Source organism: Balaenoptera musculus, chromosome 6 (assembly GCF_009873245.2).
Source record: "Balaenoptera musculus isolate JJ_BM4_2016_0621 chromosome 6, mBalMus1.pri.v3, whole genome shotgun sequence".
NCBI classification, from domain to species: Eukaryota; Metazoa; Chordata; class Mammalia; order Artiodactyla; family Balaenopteridae; genus Balaenoptera; species Balaenoptera musculus.
Window position 1 is genome coordinate 104625216 of NC_045790.1, and position 17423 is coordinate 104642638.

Genomic DNA, 17423 nt, shown 5'->3' on the forward strand with positions numbered 1-17423 from the left:
TATGTATCGGGGTGCTCTTGGGGGGCACTATGGGGACGTCTGCATACTTCTATCCAGGCAGGTGTAGGTCTATGTGAGCGAATCTGTGAGCCTGTGGAATCTTGCATCCAGGTATTTGCATATCTGAGTTTGTAGAGCATTTCCTGTGGGGTGTGTGTGTTTGGTGTGTGATGTGTGCAGACACACAGGAGTGTACAGAGAGAGCCCCAAGCCTGGGAGTCGGGAGTCTTTGTTCCAGGTCCAGCTCTGTTGTGTGACCTCATATAGACCCCGCCCCATCTAAGCCTCAGTCTCCCCTTGTGAAGCTTTGTTGTTCATGAGGCCTCGGATTCCGGATTCCGGGCTCCTGGCTCAGCCGAGGAGGCAGGTGGAAGTGAGCTCTGATGGTGTTGTGGGCAGGTTTTGTTACAGGTTATTAAAATCCTGTTAGCATTATTTTGGGCTTGGATTTGCTCTTTCCATCAGATTCAAAAGTAAATGGATTTCCTGTTTCAGTGTCTCCATTTGTTATTCATTCTTTGTTTTCGTAAAAGTTTAAAAGATTGTACTATTTAGACTCAACTGGAGAGCCTGATCACTTTTCCAAACATTGTAATTCTGCCACTCCCTTGCCTGCAGCCGGCACGATCCTTCCACCCATCACAAATGCCCAGCTGTCCTGGCATTGCCACCGAGGCTCCCCCTTGCTCCCTGGCGGCACCCAGCCTCCGTAACGGCGCCCCATCCTCCCGGTCGCCTCTGGGCCACCCCTGCTCCCTGCAATTCTGCCACATTGCCTTCTGCCCCACTCCTGGAAACTGCCAGCCTCCCCCTGCCTCCATGCCTCTGCCCATGGACCCCCTCTGCCTGGAATGCTATCTCCCCTGCCTCTGGGGGTCCCAGGTGATGTGGGAGGTGGCTCACAGGACCCTCCTCCAACCCCAGGATTTTGTAGGAAGGGTGGGGGGTAGACAAGTGGCTTGTACTCTTCTAGTTCCCGAGCTGCCCTGACCTGGGGAGCTCTGGTCCATTCCCATCCCCCAACTGCTGTGACAGTGGTGTGACCTTGGGTGGGTCGCTCCCCTACTCCCACGGGGAGAAGGAGATGGGGCACAGAGTGAGACGGGACGGGCTGTCAGTCCTTCTTGCCTGCAATCCCCAACCTCTGTCCCCACCTGCCTACCCTCACAAGATGGCCCCCCACCCCTGCAAGCCAGTGGCTGGAGGACGAGGTGGCCCGAGACTGTGAGCCACTGGGCTTGGGCCAGGCCCTGGCAGGAACCCCAGAGTCTGCATCTGAGCCGTGGGGCGGGTCCAGTCCCCCTCTGAGAAGCGGCTGGAGGCTGGCGGCTGGTGGGAGAGGGGCCTGGCCTATCCTGGAGCTCCCTCTAGTGTCCCCAGAGGGGCCTGCAGCCTGTCCTTTAGAGTGGAGAGGACGGGGTTTGTCTGGATCACCCTCTCCGAGGCATCCTGCCAGCCCGTCTCCACCCTTATCCACCACTGGGATGCCGGGGTACACTCCAGCCTTCTCCCTCTTTCTCAGCCCCAGAAGACACCATATTCTGTTTTTTCTGCCACTCAAATGACCACCCTCATCCCTGTCCTCTACTTTCCTCCCTGTCCTAATTCAGACCCCGTGACCTTTCCCTGGAATATTTCTACCCTTGCCCTCCTGCAGTGCATCTTCCACACTCCTCCCAGAGGACACTCTGCCACATGCAAACCTGATCATGTCACCCCCCTGCTTTAACCCCTTCTATGGCTCCCCAGTACCCCCGGCACAAAGCCCAACCTCCTTGGTACCTTACAAGCTCTTCATGAGCTGTCCTCTGCTGACTCACCAGCCTCACCTCTGACCACAGCCCCTCCACATCTGACCTCGGGCAATATTCACCCGTCTGCCGTCCTGAAGGTACGATGGCACAATGCCTTCTCCCACACCTGACCTTTGCCCACGCTGGGTCTCCAGCCAGATATGTCTTCTGCCTCCCCTCTACCCGAAAAACTCCTACCTCCTCTGGGAAGTTGCCCTCCGACAGCTGGCCTCTCTGTCCTTAGGGCTCTCACCAGGCTCTGAGCAACCGCCTCCCAGCACTGTCTGTGCGTCTGTCTTTCTACTAGATGTGAGCTCCCCAAGGGCAAGGGCTCAATGGACCTTGTTTGCGTATTAATCACCTACTACGTGCCCTTGCTCAGGAGGGTACAGACATCTATACTGGCAACTAGAACAGCGCATGGTCAATCTGTCCTGGGGGCTTTGATCGAAGCTGTGGGGTATGTGGGAGCACAGAAGAGGCCCTAACCAAGCCTGTGGGTGACCAAGGCTGCTCTGAGGAAGTGATGTCAGAACCGGGTCTTAAAGGATCAGCCAGATGTTAGCACAGCATTCAGCCAGGGTGGGCTTTCCAGGGAGCAGACCCCAAGAGCAAAGACTAGTCAGCCAGAAACCAGCCAGGGAGTGTGTGTGTGTGTGTGCATGTGTGTGTGCGTGTGTGTGTGTGTGTGCATGTGTGTGTGCATGTGTGTGTGTGTGCATGTGTGTGTGCATGTGTGTGTGTGTGTGCATGTGTGTGTGTGCATGTGTGTGTGCATGTGTGTGTGTGCGTGTGCATGTGCGTGTGCATGTGTGTGTGCATGTGTGTGTGTGCATGTGTGTGTGCATGTGTGTGTGTGTGCATGTGTGTGTGCATGTGTGTGTGTGCATGTGTGTGTGTGCATGTGTGTGTGCATGTGTGTGTGTGTGCATGTGTGTGTGCATGTGTGTGTGCATGTGTGTGTGTGTGCGTGTGTGTGTGCATGTGTGTGTGCATGTGTGTGCATGTGTGTGTGTGGTGTGTGTGTGTGCATGTGTGTGTGTGCATGTGTGTGTGCATGTGTGTGTGTGTGCATGTGCGTGTGCATGTGCATGTGCATGTGTGTGTGCGTGTGCGTGTTCAGTTGGGGCTGGGGACACAGCACAGCTGGGTGTAGGGTGGCATGGGTGGTATGCTGGTGGTATGGGGCCGCATCTGTGGAGGTAAGCCGGCAGCTGCATGAGGATTTGGGCATCAGGTTCAGGAATTTGGACTTGGCCTGAGGGTAACTGGGAGTCGACAGTCTGGGATTTGGAAAAGTCCCTCTGGCAGTTGGTGTAGAACCCAGGAGCCTCCTGGGCGCTGTTTCGGGAATTTGTGAGGGTGCATTCAGTTTTCATGATGACTGGGGGCCCCACTGGCATTTAGTGGGTGGGCCCTGGATGCTGGCTGCCCTGCAACGTGCAGGACATTCCACACCATGGAGGAAGTTCCACGTGCCTTTTGACTTTTGAATGTCCTGCCAGACATTCACAGGAAGGAAAAACACTTGTGTCTGAGCCCAGAACCCAGGTCTGGCTTGCATAGAAATAAGAGCACTTTTGCATGAATGCTCTGAGCTTTAACATACACTGAATTTGCCAGAAATACAACTTCCATGTAAATTGAAGGAAGATTGCTCTTTATTTTGTTCAGAACCTTACCCAGAGTTGCCACCATTTGGGAAAATTACCTACTTAATTTCAACAGTGCTTGTGGTATTTGAGTTGGCAATACATCACTCTGCATAGGTCTGCATTTGGGGCTGTTGCATTCAGGGGGGTTCTATGAATAGGTGCAAGCTTCTCATTATTTTATCATGTCTTCTAGTGTAGTCAATAAGAGTATTTACAACTTGAAAGACCTATCATCTTAAATTTAACCAACACTCATTCAGCTTGTAACATACGCCAGGCACTGTTCTAAATGCTTCATGAATAATTACTCATTTAATCCTGATAACAACTCTATGCAGTAAAGTGCTGCATAGAGAAAAAAAAAACCTTTTTGACTGGGGAGCTAACTGAGCACAGAGAAGTTAAGTAACTTACCTAAGGTCACACAGCTGGGAAGTAGAGAAGCCAGGATTTGAACCAGTGTCTGTGCATTTCACCGCTAGCCTACAATGGCTCTCTCTGATATTTCAGTCCGGGCATTGGGATCGTTTTCTGTTGGGGAATTGTATGCATATGCACGTCATTTCATTGCAGGGTAATAAGGAGTGACACAAGATATTTGTTACCAAGGGAGAGTTGAAACAGGGTTAAGAACCACAGGTAGAGGGCTCGTGAGAGAGCTGGGTTGGTCAGGAAGTGCACCCGGGGAGGGTCGTTTGAGAAGGGCAGGGGGCTGGGAGCAGACCTGGACACACCCCAACATTCTGGGGGGAAAGGGAGCAAGGAACAGCCAGGCAGGTAGGAGGGAAGCCAGGGGAGAGGATTCCCAGAGGGAGGGAGTGGATGACAGTGGGGAAGGCTTTGGAGAGACCCGGTCAGGTCAGGGCTGAAGGTGGCCCCGCAGCTGGCCACAGAGAGAACAGCATTACCTGAGCAGTGAGAGCTGAAGCAGCAGAGGGGCCTCCCCTGTAGTCAGCGGTGCACCCAGTGCAGGAAGAAAGAGCGGCGGGAGCCCTCCCTGCTCCTGCTGCCTCCCAGGGTGGGGTGGGGAAGGGAGCCGTGAGGAAGGCCAGGGGATCAGCAGGGCAGAGAGGGAGGAGGGTGGATCTGGGTGGGGAGTGGGCGACAGAATAATCACACAGCCCCTGAGAAGGGAGATGCAGGACCCTGGTGGGGGCATCCAGGGCAGAGGTCACCTTGGAAGAGTCTGGAGGCCTCTCCTGAGTGGGAAGCAGCCCCGCGTCACCATCCCCTCCCCCACCATCCCCTCCCCCACCATCCCCTCCCCCACCTGGGCCCTGCGGGCAGCAGCCCACTCATCACAGAACTCTGAGGTTGATACTGGTATTACCCCAATTTACAGATGGGGAAACTAAGGTTCAGAAAAGTAAAGACAGACGAACAAAACCTTGCCTAAGGGCACAGGGCAGAATCAGGATTCAAATCAAGGGGCCTGATGTCAAAGCAGGCATTACCAAACCACTAAACTTTACTGTCACATCTCCATAAGGCTGGTGGGCACCTGCCCCAGGACTGGGTGCCCTTGACCAGGGAGCAGGCAGCAAATAATTCCTGAGTTGAATGGAGCACAGTTAGTCAACCTACAGTCAGAGGTTGGGGAGGGAAAAGGGGTGGCATTGGGCAGCCCCCAGTTCAAATCCCGCCCCTGCACTGATTAGCTATGGGACCCTGAGAGGCCAATCTCACCTCCCCCAACCTCAGTTTCCTCATCTATAAAATGGGGTCAATGCTGACCTTGCAGTGTCGTTGAGGAGGTAAGATGAGATTATGTGGGCTTCCTTTCCCCTTCCTCAGTCCCACCCCCAGGTCGGGAGGACGGGGAAAGTGGACTCTCCTGAGGGACCATCTTCTCAGAGGGGCTGGCCCACTCTTACTGTCTCTTCTCCAGATCCAGGACGGGAAGTGCGTCAGGATGATCGGCCCTGTCTAACCTCAGTCCTGCCTGCCGCCCACCCGCCTCCCGGGCCCCTCCTTCCCGCTCACCCGTTTCCTTCTGCGGGTGCAGTTTAGTTCCCGCATCCCTCCCTCAGCGTCCTCATCGCTCGCCAGGGTGCCCCACAGACCTCGCAGGACACTCCCAGTTCTGGCCACAAGGTGGCGCGTGGCGGCTGCAGGACCGGGGCAGGGGGCAGGGGGCGGGGCTTGGAATGAGAGCTCAGGCGCCCTTCTGACCTCGGAGCTCCTTGTAAGAACGTGGGTGTTTGTGTCTGTGTATCCAGAGACCCAGGGGGCTGTGGGAGCCGCGTGGTCCTCCTGTTCTCTGCCTGGGGCTGCCTGGATCTCTGAGAAGCAGAATAAAGAGAACTTGCACTGCTGCTTCAACTCATTATCACCCCCATGTTACAGATGAGGAAAGTGAGGCCCAGAAAAGGGATTCACGTGCTGGGGTCACTCCCTAGTCAGTGGTGGAGCTGAGCTCAAACCTGGATCTATTCGGCTGACGACACTGTGCTTTTCCCAACAGAGTGGAGAGGGGCCGCCACGTGGAGGGGGAGGGGCTCCTGGTATATGTGAGAGGCCGGGAATTAAAGGTGATTTGGGAGTGCGGGGAGCTCCAGAAACCAAGGAGCAACTCCTACCCCAGAGGACCAAGACTGGAGGGTGGAGATGGAGCAGGGATGAGGACAAGGGGTCCACCCAGGCCTTTGGTGTCCTCTCTGAGCACTTCCCCAGCACTGGAGAACCAGCACCGCTGCCTTGCCTATGCCCTGTGTGACGCCCACTCTTCCCTTCCTGGAACTTCCACGGGCCATTGCCCATCCCTCGAGCTCAGCCTGGAGCTCCATCAATTTACTCAGTTCTGTCTCTCCAGATTGTGCCCTCGAGGTGTCAGGGACACATCCAGAGCCCAGCATACGGCCTGGGTGGCCTGAGTCCATGGTCACTGAATTGGGCCAAACAGGAATGAGTTGGCAGGGGCTAGTTGCTCATTTCAGGAAGTCCTTTCAGCAAGGGGATTCTCCTTTCCCTGGAGCTGAGGGCAGTGGAAGAATGGGCTGTTTTTTGATGTTGTAGTGCCTTTGAGATGACCTAGATTCCTGGGTCCAGGTCCCCGCAAGAACTCCTCCTCTCCACCCAAACAACATTCCCCTCTCCAGCCTGGAGCAAGCAAACATCAAGTGCACCAGGAGACTGTAAGGTTAGACAACAAGAAGGACTTCCCAGCCAGTGGAGAGGGAAAGCTTGCTGCTTAGTTAGAGCTGCCAGTTCCATAGAATGGGCTGCCTTGGATCGTTATGAGGTTTTTGGAGTTGTAAACAGCAAAGGCGGAAGATCTAGGCCAAAGGGGAGAAATAGAAAAGACTCAGTTTGGCGGTTGAAGGGATGGTGAGGGTCGGGGGAGCCGGGGGCCTCATCCTGAGGGTGGAGGTGAGAGGGGCTGTGTGTGGCACTGTGGGGCCCATGGGAGTGAAGAGGTGGGGTGGGACCGAGGGACATGGAGGAGAAGGAGCGGCCAGGAGCTGTGGTGGATTGAACGTGGGGAGTGGAGAGGGAGGTGTCAGCTGCAGGGGGTGCTGGAGGGGTCGGGGGGAGGCGGGATGCCTCTCAGGTGGGCAGCCCTGGGAGGGAGCAGGCTGGGAGGAACAAGCTGAGCGGGAGGGGCGGGGGCTTCCAGCAGAGAGGAGGTCGGGAGGGGAGCTCGGGCTGGGCTGGGGAGGGAGGCCCAGGCTAAGAGAAGATGGGGGTGGGCAGGGTGGGATCACTGAGGACTTGGGAGTAGCTGGTATCATCTGGTGAGAAGAACAGCCCCCAGAACAGAAATGTCTCTGAGGAGGCTGAGGCAGCAGGACCTGAGAGGTGGGAGGAGAAGGGGGGGGGAGGTCGAGAGGGAGAGAAGGGTGGGCCCTTGGACAAGGTCAGACCCATGGGGGCCCCCGAGGCCTCCTCTGGAGTCTGGAGCCCTGGGCTTGGGGAGCGGGGTGGGTCAGACCCCTCCTCTAGACCCTACTCAAGGTGGAGCCGCCAGGGAGGGCAGGGGAGGGGGAGGAGGGGGGAGGGGCAGGCGGGAGGGGCCGGGCCTCTGTCCACGGCATTAGTGCTGGTTGGAGGGAGACGAGGGTGTGGAGCCAGCCAGGCCGCCCGTTCCCACAGCCGCCGAGCAAAGCGCTGCCATGGCGCTGGCCCGGCCTGGGACCCGGGACCCCAGGCCCCCAGCCCCTCTCCTGCTGCTGCTGCTGCTGCTGCTGCTGCTTGGGGGGTCTGCCCTTGCCCTCCCGGTCGGTGAGTTGGGGGTCGAGCCCTGGGGGACCCAGGGCTGGGTCTGTCCACAAAGCAGCACCCCAGGCCGTGGGGTGTCCGTGTGGGTGCCGGGCCCGACTGCAGGGTGCAGGGGGGTGCGCAGGTGGGGGCCACTGGAGCTCGCGTGGTCACGGGGGACTTCGTGGGGGGATCGCCACCAGCCGGGGTCCGGGTAATGGGTGGGCCGTGTGTCTTGGAGGGGTGCTGTACCCTGTAAGGGAGGGGTGTTGGGCTGGGGTGTTCTGGCCTGTGAGGCCCGAGTCTGGGGGCTCTCATGTGAGTTGTGCGCAGGTTATGGGCTGGGGGCTGTGGGTGCATCTAAGCTGTGAGGCGGGGCAGCTGTCCCGCGCGAGCCAGGAGTTGTGTCTGAGGCTCTGTGCGTTTGGTGGGCTATATCCCAGCGCGAGTTGCGGGGTGCAAGTTACTGAGTGGGTTGAACTGTGTCCTTGCTCTCGACACGGGGACATGGGGTGGGGGCAGCAGACCCCAGCCCAGTGGATTGGGGTGGAGAAGAGGGAAGGAGACCGAGGGCTTCTGCTTGCATCCCCTCCATTTGGTGATCGCCCTGCCTGCACTGCGGGGCTGGGGGGGTGCTCTGGCGTCCCTGGGGAGTGGCTGGGCATCTGGGAACACATGTGTCCACTGCTGCCCCCTCCCCGCCTCCCAGCGTTCCCAGATCAAGCTGAAAGGGCTTCGTGAAGCCAGACACCGTTCACCAAGAGGTTTTTGCTTTTGTCCAAGTGGATTCACGTGTGCGCCGGCCTGGAATTCTTCCTGGGGGGTCTGGGGATGCTTTGTCTTGGTCACTATAGCTACGGGGCCAGGCCTGGGAAGTCCTGTGCAGGAGGGTGGCCTGGGCTCCGCTGCAGCGGGGGAGCTCCCACCTCCTCAGAGTCCCAGGATGTGGGTCCAACCCCCCCCAGGCCCCTCCCTGGGGCCTTCCTCAGCCTCTCACAGGGCCCGGCTCACAAAACCTTCCTCTCCTCTCCTCTCCGCAGGGCCCTTGCGGAGGACAAGGCCCCTGTTTTGCAAGGGAGGAAACTGAGGCTCAGGGAAGGATGGGGGCTTCCAAGCTGGGCCCCAGAGGCAAACTGAAGAGGAGCTGGGGGCCTGCTCTCTGCACAAGGGGCATGAAATCCTGGTCTGTCCCCTACCGTACAGCGCACACACACACAGGCACGTGCATGCACAGATCGCACAAATGCACCTGCACACACACACGTGCACTGCCCCCACACCAGCACAGTGGTGTGGCATGTACAAGGGCACACAGAGGCACGTGTAGATCCACCACACATGCACTCGAGCACACACACCTACCTGTACGTGACACATGCCAGCACACAGGTGTGCACTCACACTCAGATGTACCTTCACATGAACCTTGTGGCAGAGTGAACACTAAGTAGATGGATGCTACAGAAGGGAGCAGACGCTGATATACACACTCACCCGCACGCAGCCCTGCTGGGATCCCAGGACCAGCCTTTCCCCCTGCAATTTCAGCACAGGGAGCCCCCTCCCTGGGGATCCCTGAAAGCTGGGGTGCAGTGCTATGGGCATGAACATTTCTGGATGCCAGGACCCAAGGCCTGACTGCCAGGAGGAGAGGGGCCAGGGATGATGTCACTTGAAAAGTAATTTCCATTCCAGAGGGGATGGGGGTTCTGGATGCCCTGGGCCCCTGGCTCTGCTGCCCACCCCTGCCAGGCCCTGAGCGGGGCCCCTCCCTCCTGGGCCTACTCTGCCACAAAGGCCCGGCTGGTTGCTAGGAGAGCGCCAAGCATCTTGGAGCACAATGGGGCACATCGGGCTCTCACATCCTTCCCGGCTGCCTGCACACCAGGGAGCCCAGCTGACAAAGGGGCAGCAAGTCCAGCCCCCAAGTCTGGCCCCTCCTCCAGCCAGAGCTGGGTGGGGGCTTGCAGGACAGAGGCAGGGAGCAGGGAGCCACACACAAATGCTCTAACGTCAGGATTTGTTGGATAGTCAGTGTTTGCCCCAAGTAAAGATCTGTTGGCAAGTGAATAAATAAAACCATCAGCCTGTACGTGCTGCTCCTGGACTAACATGATCGAATTTAATTCTCACAACAGCCCTATGAAGTCGACTCTGATACCCCCAGCTTACAGAGGAGGAAAGCGAGGCCCAGGAGAGGGTTAGTAACTTGCCCAGAGTCACAGCTTGTGTGTGGCAGGGCCAGGATTTCACAGGCGCCTATGGGACTAGTCTATGTAAAGTCACATCTCTCTGTGCTTCTGTCTAAAGGGGGCAAACCAGCTCACTCTGAGGGCTGCTACAAGAATCCGATAAGAAAATGCAGCAGTTCTCCAACTTAGGTTTGGCATGGAATCCCGTTTCAAAGGAAATTTTAGAAAGGAGCCGGAAGCCACTAATAGTTAAAAGTGGCCTGCTGGGGTGGCAGGCTTGGGAACCCATCTGCCCGGTCTCATGGAGACCGTTCCAGGAAGTGCCTCCATGGCCCCAGCCCTCTGAGACCATGGTCTGGAAACACTGGAATTTGCCAACGCCAGGCAAAGGGTAGGCAGTGGATCCGTGACAGCTGTTGTGGGGATTATCAAAATTATGTCTTTTAACCTCAGGTGATAAACATTTTTGTAAAAGACTATTCCAAACTCTCCTGCCCTGTTAGAGGCATTTAGCTCTTTCCCGATGGCTCTGCCTCAGCTGCGCTGCACTGTTATTCAGTCCTACCCTTGGGGCCTCGTGCTATTAGTTGGGCAGCTTTTTCCCTATGTCAGAAGCACATCTTATGGGATCTTGGGTGGCTTCTCAGATATATTCTCTTTTTTGCCTTGTCAAGATGAGAAGCTGTACAAAACCCACCCTCAGCAAACACTTCTCATTAGTCGTTGGCAGTTCTCATTAGGCCTGTTACAAGTGCAAATAAAGTAGGAGTAACTAGGCACTGAGTGAAGCCTGAAGCACCATGCAATTGCTAGCAGCTGGGTTCTGGATAGACAGGGAAGACTGCCTGCTCTGCCTAGGTTGATATTGGAACCTTCACTCTCAGGCAAGCCTTCCGAGACTCCTTCAGTGCCTGGGGGAGGCTGGGCTAGAATGTTCTAAAATGACAAAACATGGGTGGCAATTTAGAGTTTGCAAAGTGGGAATTTCACATGCATTGGGAGATGTGGACTTTACAGAAGTCTGGAAATGATCTGCTTCTTAGTTTTTTGAGGAATGATCCTGGGCAAGTTTATCAACCTCTCTGAGTTAGAGAAACAGTTTTCTTACTTTCTTTCTTTCCACATTTTCCAGTTTGAATCAAACACAATAATGTAATAATAGATGCAAGATGTGTAGCACAGCTACACGTGCACTCACGAAATGGTTCCTGTTATTATAATCTTGTCCTTTCCATGAAGAAAATTCTCTTCCCGGAGGTGGGTTCTGGGCCTTCCCAGGGCAGGGCAGCAGGTCCAAGGGGAGGGGCGGGTGTCCGTTAATCCTTCCCCCGCCAGGTCGTCCCAGGCAGCCTGAGAGGTCAGGAGGGATTTGTAAAGATAAGCACAGGCCCCTCGTCACCCTGGCAACAGGCCACGCCCCTCCAGCCAGGCTGGGAAGGCCCCTTCTCCGTCCCGCCATCCTCACCTCTCCTCCCCTCAGCCCTGGGCTAGCCAGGCCTCCTGGGCTCACTCCCTGGAGGCAGAGAGCCCAACGTCAGTGCTCGTTCCCAGGCCTCAATGTGCAAAGGAGTCCCCAGGGAGCATGTTGCACTGCAGATTCTTGGGCCCCAGGCCCAAGAGTTCTGCATCTCTGGGTCTGGAGTGGGGCCCAGGAATCCGTATTCTTTATATAGGCCCTGGGGTGATTCTGGAACCCCCAGAGTGGAGGCTCTGAAGCAGTGAGACCTGGGTTTGGATGCCAGCCCCCTCCTAGGGAACTGTGAAGTCGCTTATCTCTGAGCCTCACTTTCCTCAACTGTAAAAAACGAATGATAGCACTATCCACCCCCTAAGGTAACTGTGAAGACAGAGATTACACAAGAGAGATGGCTGTGCCTCACATGCAACCTTCTGGCACCACCGCAGGCCTCCTAGCACAGACAGCTCCCTCCCTCTCTGCCTGCAGGAACTCCTTCCTCCAGTGGGGCTGGGCTCTGTCTCCGGGGGCTCCGTCATATAGGGTCATGGCCCACCTGTTCCCACAGTGATGAAGCACCTTCCCCTGTCCCCCCAGGTGCTGCCTCCTCAGCCTGCTCTGAATCAGGGGCAAAGCTCCAGATTGGGGTGGAGTCCCTTGGGTCACACAGATGAGGGGTGGCGCTTGCCGAGATTAAACGAAGGGCCTGTTGGCATAGGCCCCAACAGCCAGGGCCCTTCAAGTGGGAGCTGTGACCACTCTACTGCTCCTCCTGAGTGTGCTGGGTCCAGGGACCCTGACTGCAATGGCCAGAGCCCTCACTGAAGGCTCGCTGGTGCCAGGGCTTCACTCACGTTCCCTCAGCGGCTCTTCACAACACTCACAAGGTGGGCACTGTTCACACCCCAGGTACAAGCCGGGTCTGATGCCCAAACCTGTGTCCTTTCCCAAGGAACCCTGATCCACTCACCCCCATCAGAGCCTCTCCCCCTCCCAATCAGACCATCTTCCCACCCCCATCAGACTATTTAGCCCTGGAGGGCCAGGCTCTATACTGATCTGCCACCACGGCTCAGGGTGGGAAGAAGAAAGACAAGCTGCCCATAAGCCCCTCAGAGAGGCCCAGATGGCCCCTGCCCTCACTGATGAGACCAGGCTTGGGGGAGGGGAGCTGTGGGCAGAGAGGGTCTGTGGAACCCTGAGCCCTAGAAGGTCATCTTGGCCTGACAGTGTTTCAGACCCTCTGTCCCCCTTGCCACACACCTGGCCCTGGGTGGGTGCTTGCCCCTAACCCCTCTTGGTGAGAATCTTGGAGAGCGAGCCCATGTTGAGCTGTACCAGGTGCTTTGGGAGCTGGGTGGTGGGGCTGACAGCTGGGCTCTCTCCCTGGGTCCATCAGCTGGTCGGTACCTCTGTCTCCCTGTCCCCCATCCTGCTTGGCCCTGGCTGGCAAGGGTGGGGGCTGGCTGGTGGACAGCCCTGCCTGGTGGAATGTGGATGACGCCTGAGAGGCTGTCGAGCCTTATCTGGGGGTCTTCGCTGGGTGGGGGAGGGGAGGCACAGGGCCCGAAGCTGTTCCGGGGCCTGGTTAGTGTCTGGATGACAACCTGGGTGGGGGAGGGGCGCCTCTCGGAGCCCCAGGTCCGTCTGAGGTGCCTCCTTCTTGCGGGCGGCTCCCGTTCCTCCATCACTTACTGAGTTCCTACCCCGAGTGGGCACTTGACTGCCGTCCCTGAGGCTTATCAATCCTTCCATATCCTACGAGGCACGTACTATTATCAACCCTCTTCAGATTGGGGAACGAAGGATCAGCAGGAGAAATGACTTGCCCAAGGTCTCACAGCTTGTTGGCTGAGTGGAGATTTGAACCCAGGGCCGTTTGGCTTCAAAGCTTCAAAAGTTCTCACCCCGGCCTGACACCGACAGGCTCTTAGGAAGGGAGCGTGGGAGGGAGGCGGGCCCCAGATGGGGAGGTGACCCTCTAACGGGGGGAGCGCTGCCCCGTGGAGATGCCGCAGCGGCTGGGGCTGGGAGTTCAGTCAGCTCGGCTCAATACCTGCCCTGAACCCTGTGACCTCGGCCAGTCTGGCCGCTCACGCTTGCTGATGGCGGTAGATACAGTGAGGGCCAGGGATCCTCTGAGAAGTTCCCAGGCCGGCAGGGCCAGGAGGGGAGGAGGGAGGAGGGGAGGAGGGGAGGAGGGGGGAGAGGGGCCTTTGAAGTCCTCCATCTCCAGTTTCACGCAGGGATGGAGTTCCCGGACCCCCAGCAGGAGCAGTGGAGTGGGCAGTGGGAGGAGACGCCCTCCTGGGAGGGAGCAGGCCGGGGATGCCCTCCCCAGGTGGGGCTGGAGCACAGGGACAGACCCTGAGGGCTAAGCCGGCACTAACTTGCTCTGTGACCTCAGGCAAGAGTCCTCACTTTCACTCCGGAGCCTGGATCCGCTCTCTTGTAAAATGGGCCTGACAGGGCCTGCTTCCAAGGGGCGCTGCGGGGATGCACGGACACAGTGGAGCGCAAAGCTCACAGGGTTAGTGGGCGTCTGCTCACTAATCCTGCCCGGGGAGCCAGGCATCCTATTTCCCTGCTATGGAGGCACCCCTGAAACCATTCCCAGTTCTGGGTGCAGATGCGTGCAGCCTGCTGGGACCTGGTGTGTAGACCCCCTGGCACTCCCTCCATCCTCCTGCTTTACTGACTCTGGGATCGGGGGATGGGCCTGGGTGTGGGGAGGGGAGTGTCCTGGTAGCCCCTGTCCACCCTGCCCAGCCAGTTTCCTTTCTCTACAGGAACGGCGCCTTCGGACCCCCTGGGTGCCTGTGCCTCAGACCCATGTGCTCCAGGGACCCAGTGCCAGGCTACAGAGAATGGTGGCTATACCTGTGGGCCCCTGGAGCCCCGGGGCTGTGCCAGTCAGCCATGCCACCACGGCGCTCTGTGTGTACCCCAGGGTCCAGACCCCAGTGGCTTCCGCTGCTACTGTGTGCCTGGATTCCAGGGCCCACGCTGTGAGCTGGACATCGATGAGTGTGCGTCCCGGCCCTGCCACCACGGGGCCACCTGCCACAACCTGGCCGATCGCTACGAGTGCCACTGCCCCCTCGGCTATGCAGGTAATGGCCCCAGCTGTTCCCGGAGGCGTGTGTAATGTCGACCCCATCAGCGACTCAAATCACGAATTCAGCTTTGACCTTAGTGGAGAGACACCCCAGGCATCCTGGCAGCTCTAGGGTGTACCCACTCTTGGTCACGCTGCGGAATTAATCCTTCTCGGACTAACCTGGCAGCTCTGGATGAGAGTGTGATGAGTGAGCGCTGGCATGGTGCCTGGCACACTACAGACACTGGACAAATGTTATTTCAGTCCCTTGTAGGGTTCAGGTGGTGCTGGTAGTGGAGACACCCCTCAGGCATCTCTGGGACTAGAGTGCAGATATGCCTGGCTTGGCTTTAATGAGGACACATCTAGACAGTGCTTCTAGCATCGACTCACTCCAGACCCGTCAGGCTGTAGCACAGACATCCTCTGGTGGCTCGTCTGATGGTTCTGGAGCATGACACCCCGCTATGGTTCATGTTGTCATGTGGACCCTCTCCCCTGGGGGCGGGAGCCCCCAGAATTCCTGTATAGAGACACTGGTGGTCTTGCTCAAACTGTAACGTAGATGTATCCCCAGGGATCTCTGCTGTCTTGAGGGGGACAGTTCCCTCCTCCAGAGTATGGCCCCGTCCCAGTCCCATCCACCCTCCACGGCGAGAGCATCCTGGAGCAACTGCCTGGAAGTCGGGAAGGAGGGCGCAGCTAGGGACAGGTCTGGGAGCAAGGCAAGGTCTAGGGCAGCTGGGAGCCTGCAGTGTGGACACTCCGTGTTCTATTCAACCCTGAATGCAGATGACTCTCTCTGAGGGCAGAGGGCAGTCTGAGGTCACCTCAGAGTAAGGGGTACAGACTTGGGGGCTGGGCTCCGGGAGACAGGGCATACAGTGGAGAGATGGATCTCAGCACACAGATGAAAATGAACTTTGGAAATGGGTTCCATGTACCTTTCTCATCATTTGAGAGTTCAGGTGTCTGGATAGATTAGTTGTGGATGTGTGAGTAGGTCATGTAAAGGCCTCTGTGTCTGCCAGTATCCACAGGTGTCTGGGATCCCTGAATGCATTTGTGGGAAAGTCTGTGTGTGGGTGCCAGCAGGTGTGTGCGCGCCCAGATGTGTGGTGCTCAGACACTTTGGGTAATGCTTTCTGGGTGAGTTGTGGATGTGAGTGGGGGCAGCGTCCGCTGTGATTCATTTCCTCCTCCTTCCCTTCCCAGCCAGGCGGGGGAGGTTGGGATTCCAGGCGGCCTGGGCCTGGCTCCCCCTGGCACAGAGGGTGGGAGTGGGGCTGGGTCACAGGAAGGAGGGGCCCTGTTTTGTGCTCACTGAGCCAGGAAGGGGGGAACGTTCCAGCTGGAGCCAGCTGGGTCCCCAGCCCCCCACGACCAATCCCACTTGGAGGGGCAGAGGCAGGGCCACTGGAGTGTACAATGACAAGCGGGCTCCACGATGAGCTCGGGCAGTACATTTCCAAACCCTGAGATCCTCCATCTCCCTTCATCTCCACAGCCCCTCCCCTGAGAGCCTCCCAACCGTCTTGGTTTTATCCAGGACTGAGAGGGTTCCCAAGACACAGGACTTGCAGTTTTAAAAGCAAGACAGTGCAGGGAAAGCCTGAAGGAGTTGGCTACCTTGGTCCAGCATCTCCCACCGGGTATGCCCCTCCTTGCTGGGGTCCCTCCTTACACCCTCCACAAAAAGCCATCAGAGCGAAGTGTAGAGAGGACTATATATCAGCTGCTTAAAACTTTTAGGATAAGCTCGGATTGTGTTACTTGGCCCCCAAGGCCTGACACTCCCCACTCCTGCCCCACCTCCTTCACTCTCCCCTTTGCTCCCGACCCTCCATGCGCCCCTGCCCTAGGGCATCAGGCCCCTGCCCCAAGCAGGTCTTCACCAATAGTCTCTCTGGAGAGACCTACAGTCTCTCTGGAATCCAACTGCTCACACAGCCCCCTATCCTAGTCTAGCGAATGCCCCCTCATCCTTCAAGTCTCTTCTTCCAAGAAGCCTTCACTGACTCTCAATTCCCAGGCTAAGACCCTGCCTCTTGCTGTCACAGGATCTAGCACGTACCCACTGTTGAGCTTATCAAAAGTAAAAATCAGTCCTCATTTATGTAATATTGACCTAATCCCCGTCTCCTGGGCTAGACTGGTATGAGCTCAAGGGGGCAGGGATGTCTGTGTTGTTTCAACCCCATTGTTATTGCTGGCGCAAGAAACACCTGCTCTGGATGAATGGAACAACGGATTCTCTCTTTGGATCCTGACGTTCCGCTTCTGGTCACTGTCTGGAGCAGGTTTCGGGTCAGCCTGGCTCGGCCTCATTCGCTCTCCCTCCGGGCGGCCATCTCTCTGTCTGTCTCGGGCCCTGTCCAGGCGTGACCTGCGAGGTGGAAGTGGACGAGTGTGCCTCGGCGCCCTGCCTGCACGGGGGCTCGTGCCTGGATGGCTTGGGCTCCTACCGCTGCGTGTGCGCGCCGGGCTTCGGGGGCGCCAGCTGCCAGCTGGACCTGGACGAGTGCCAGAGCCAGCCGTGCGTGCACGGGGGCGTATGCCACGACCTGGTCAACGGGTGAGCGGGCGGCCGGGTGCCCTCAAACGGGGAGGCTGCGCGGTGGGCGGCGGGGTGGGGGGCGCGATGGAGACAGGGGGAGCTGGAGGTTCGGGCGCGTGCTCAGCTCCGGTCGCGCGCCCCCCTGCAGGTTCCGGTGCGACTGCGCGGACACGGGCTACGAGGGCGCGCGCTGCGAGCAGGAGGTGCTGGAGTGCGCGTCGGCGCCCTGCGCGCACAACGCGTCCTGCCTCGAGGGCCTCGGGAGCTTCCGCTGCCTCTGCTGGCCAGGTGTGTGTGCGCGTGCGCGAGAACGTGTGCGCGTGCGCGCTCGCACGCCCAGCGGGGCCGGGGCGCAGGCCGAGGAGGACTGCCCTGGGACAACCTGGCGGTGCGCACACACCCTGAGTGTGCCTGTGACTGCAACTTCTCTGAGCCTCAGTTTCCTGATCTGCTAAACAGGGCTAATCACAGCA

General features: G+C 57.9%; 1 protein-coding gene across 1 annotated transcript in view; it reads left to right on the top strand.

Moving 5' to 3' along the window:
- The window catches only part of CRB2 (crumbs cell polarity complex component 2), a 100803-nt gene that overhangs the window by 71291 nt on the left and 12089 nt on the right, over positions 1-17423 (top strand). Inside the window, exons 4-6 of the mRNA XM_036854188.1 lie at positions 14083-14406; positions 16773-16968; positions 17099-17238. Coding sequence (XP_036710083.1) covers positions 14083-14406; positions 16773-16968; positions 17099-17238 — 660 coding nt within the window. The remainder of the gene's footprint in view (positions 1-14082; positions 14407-16772; positions 16969-17098; positions 17239-17423) is intronic.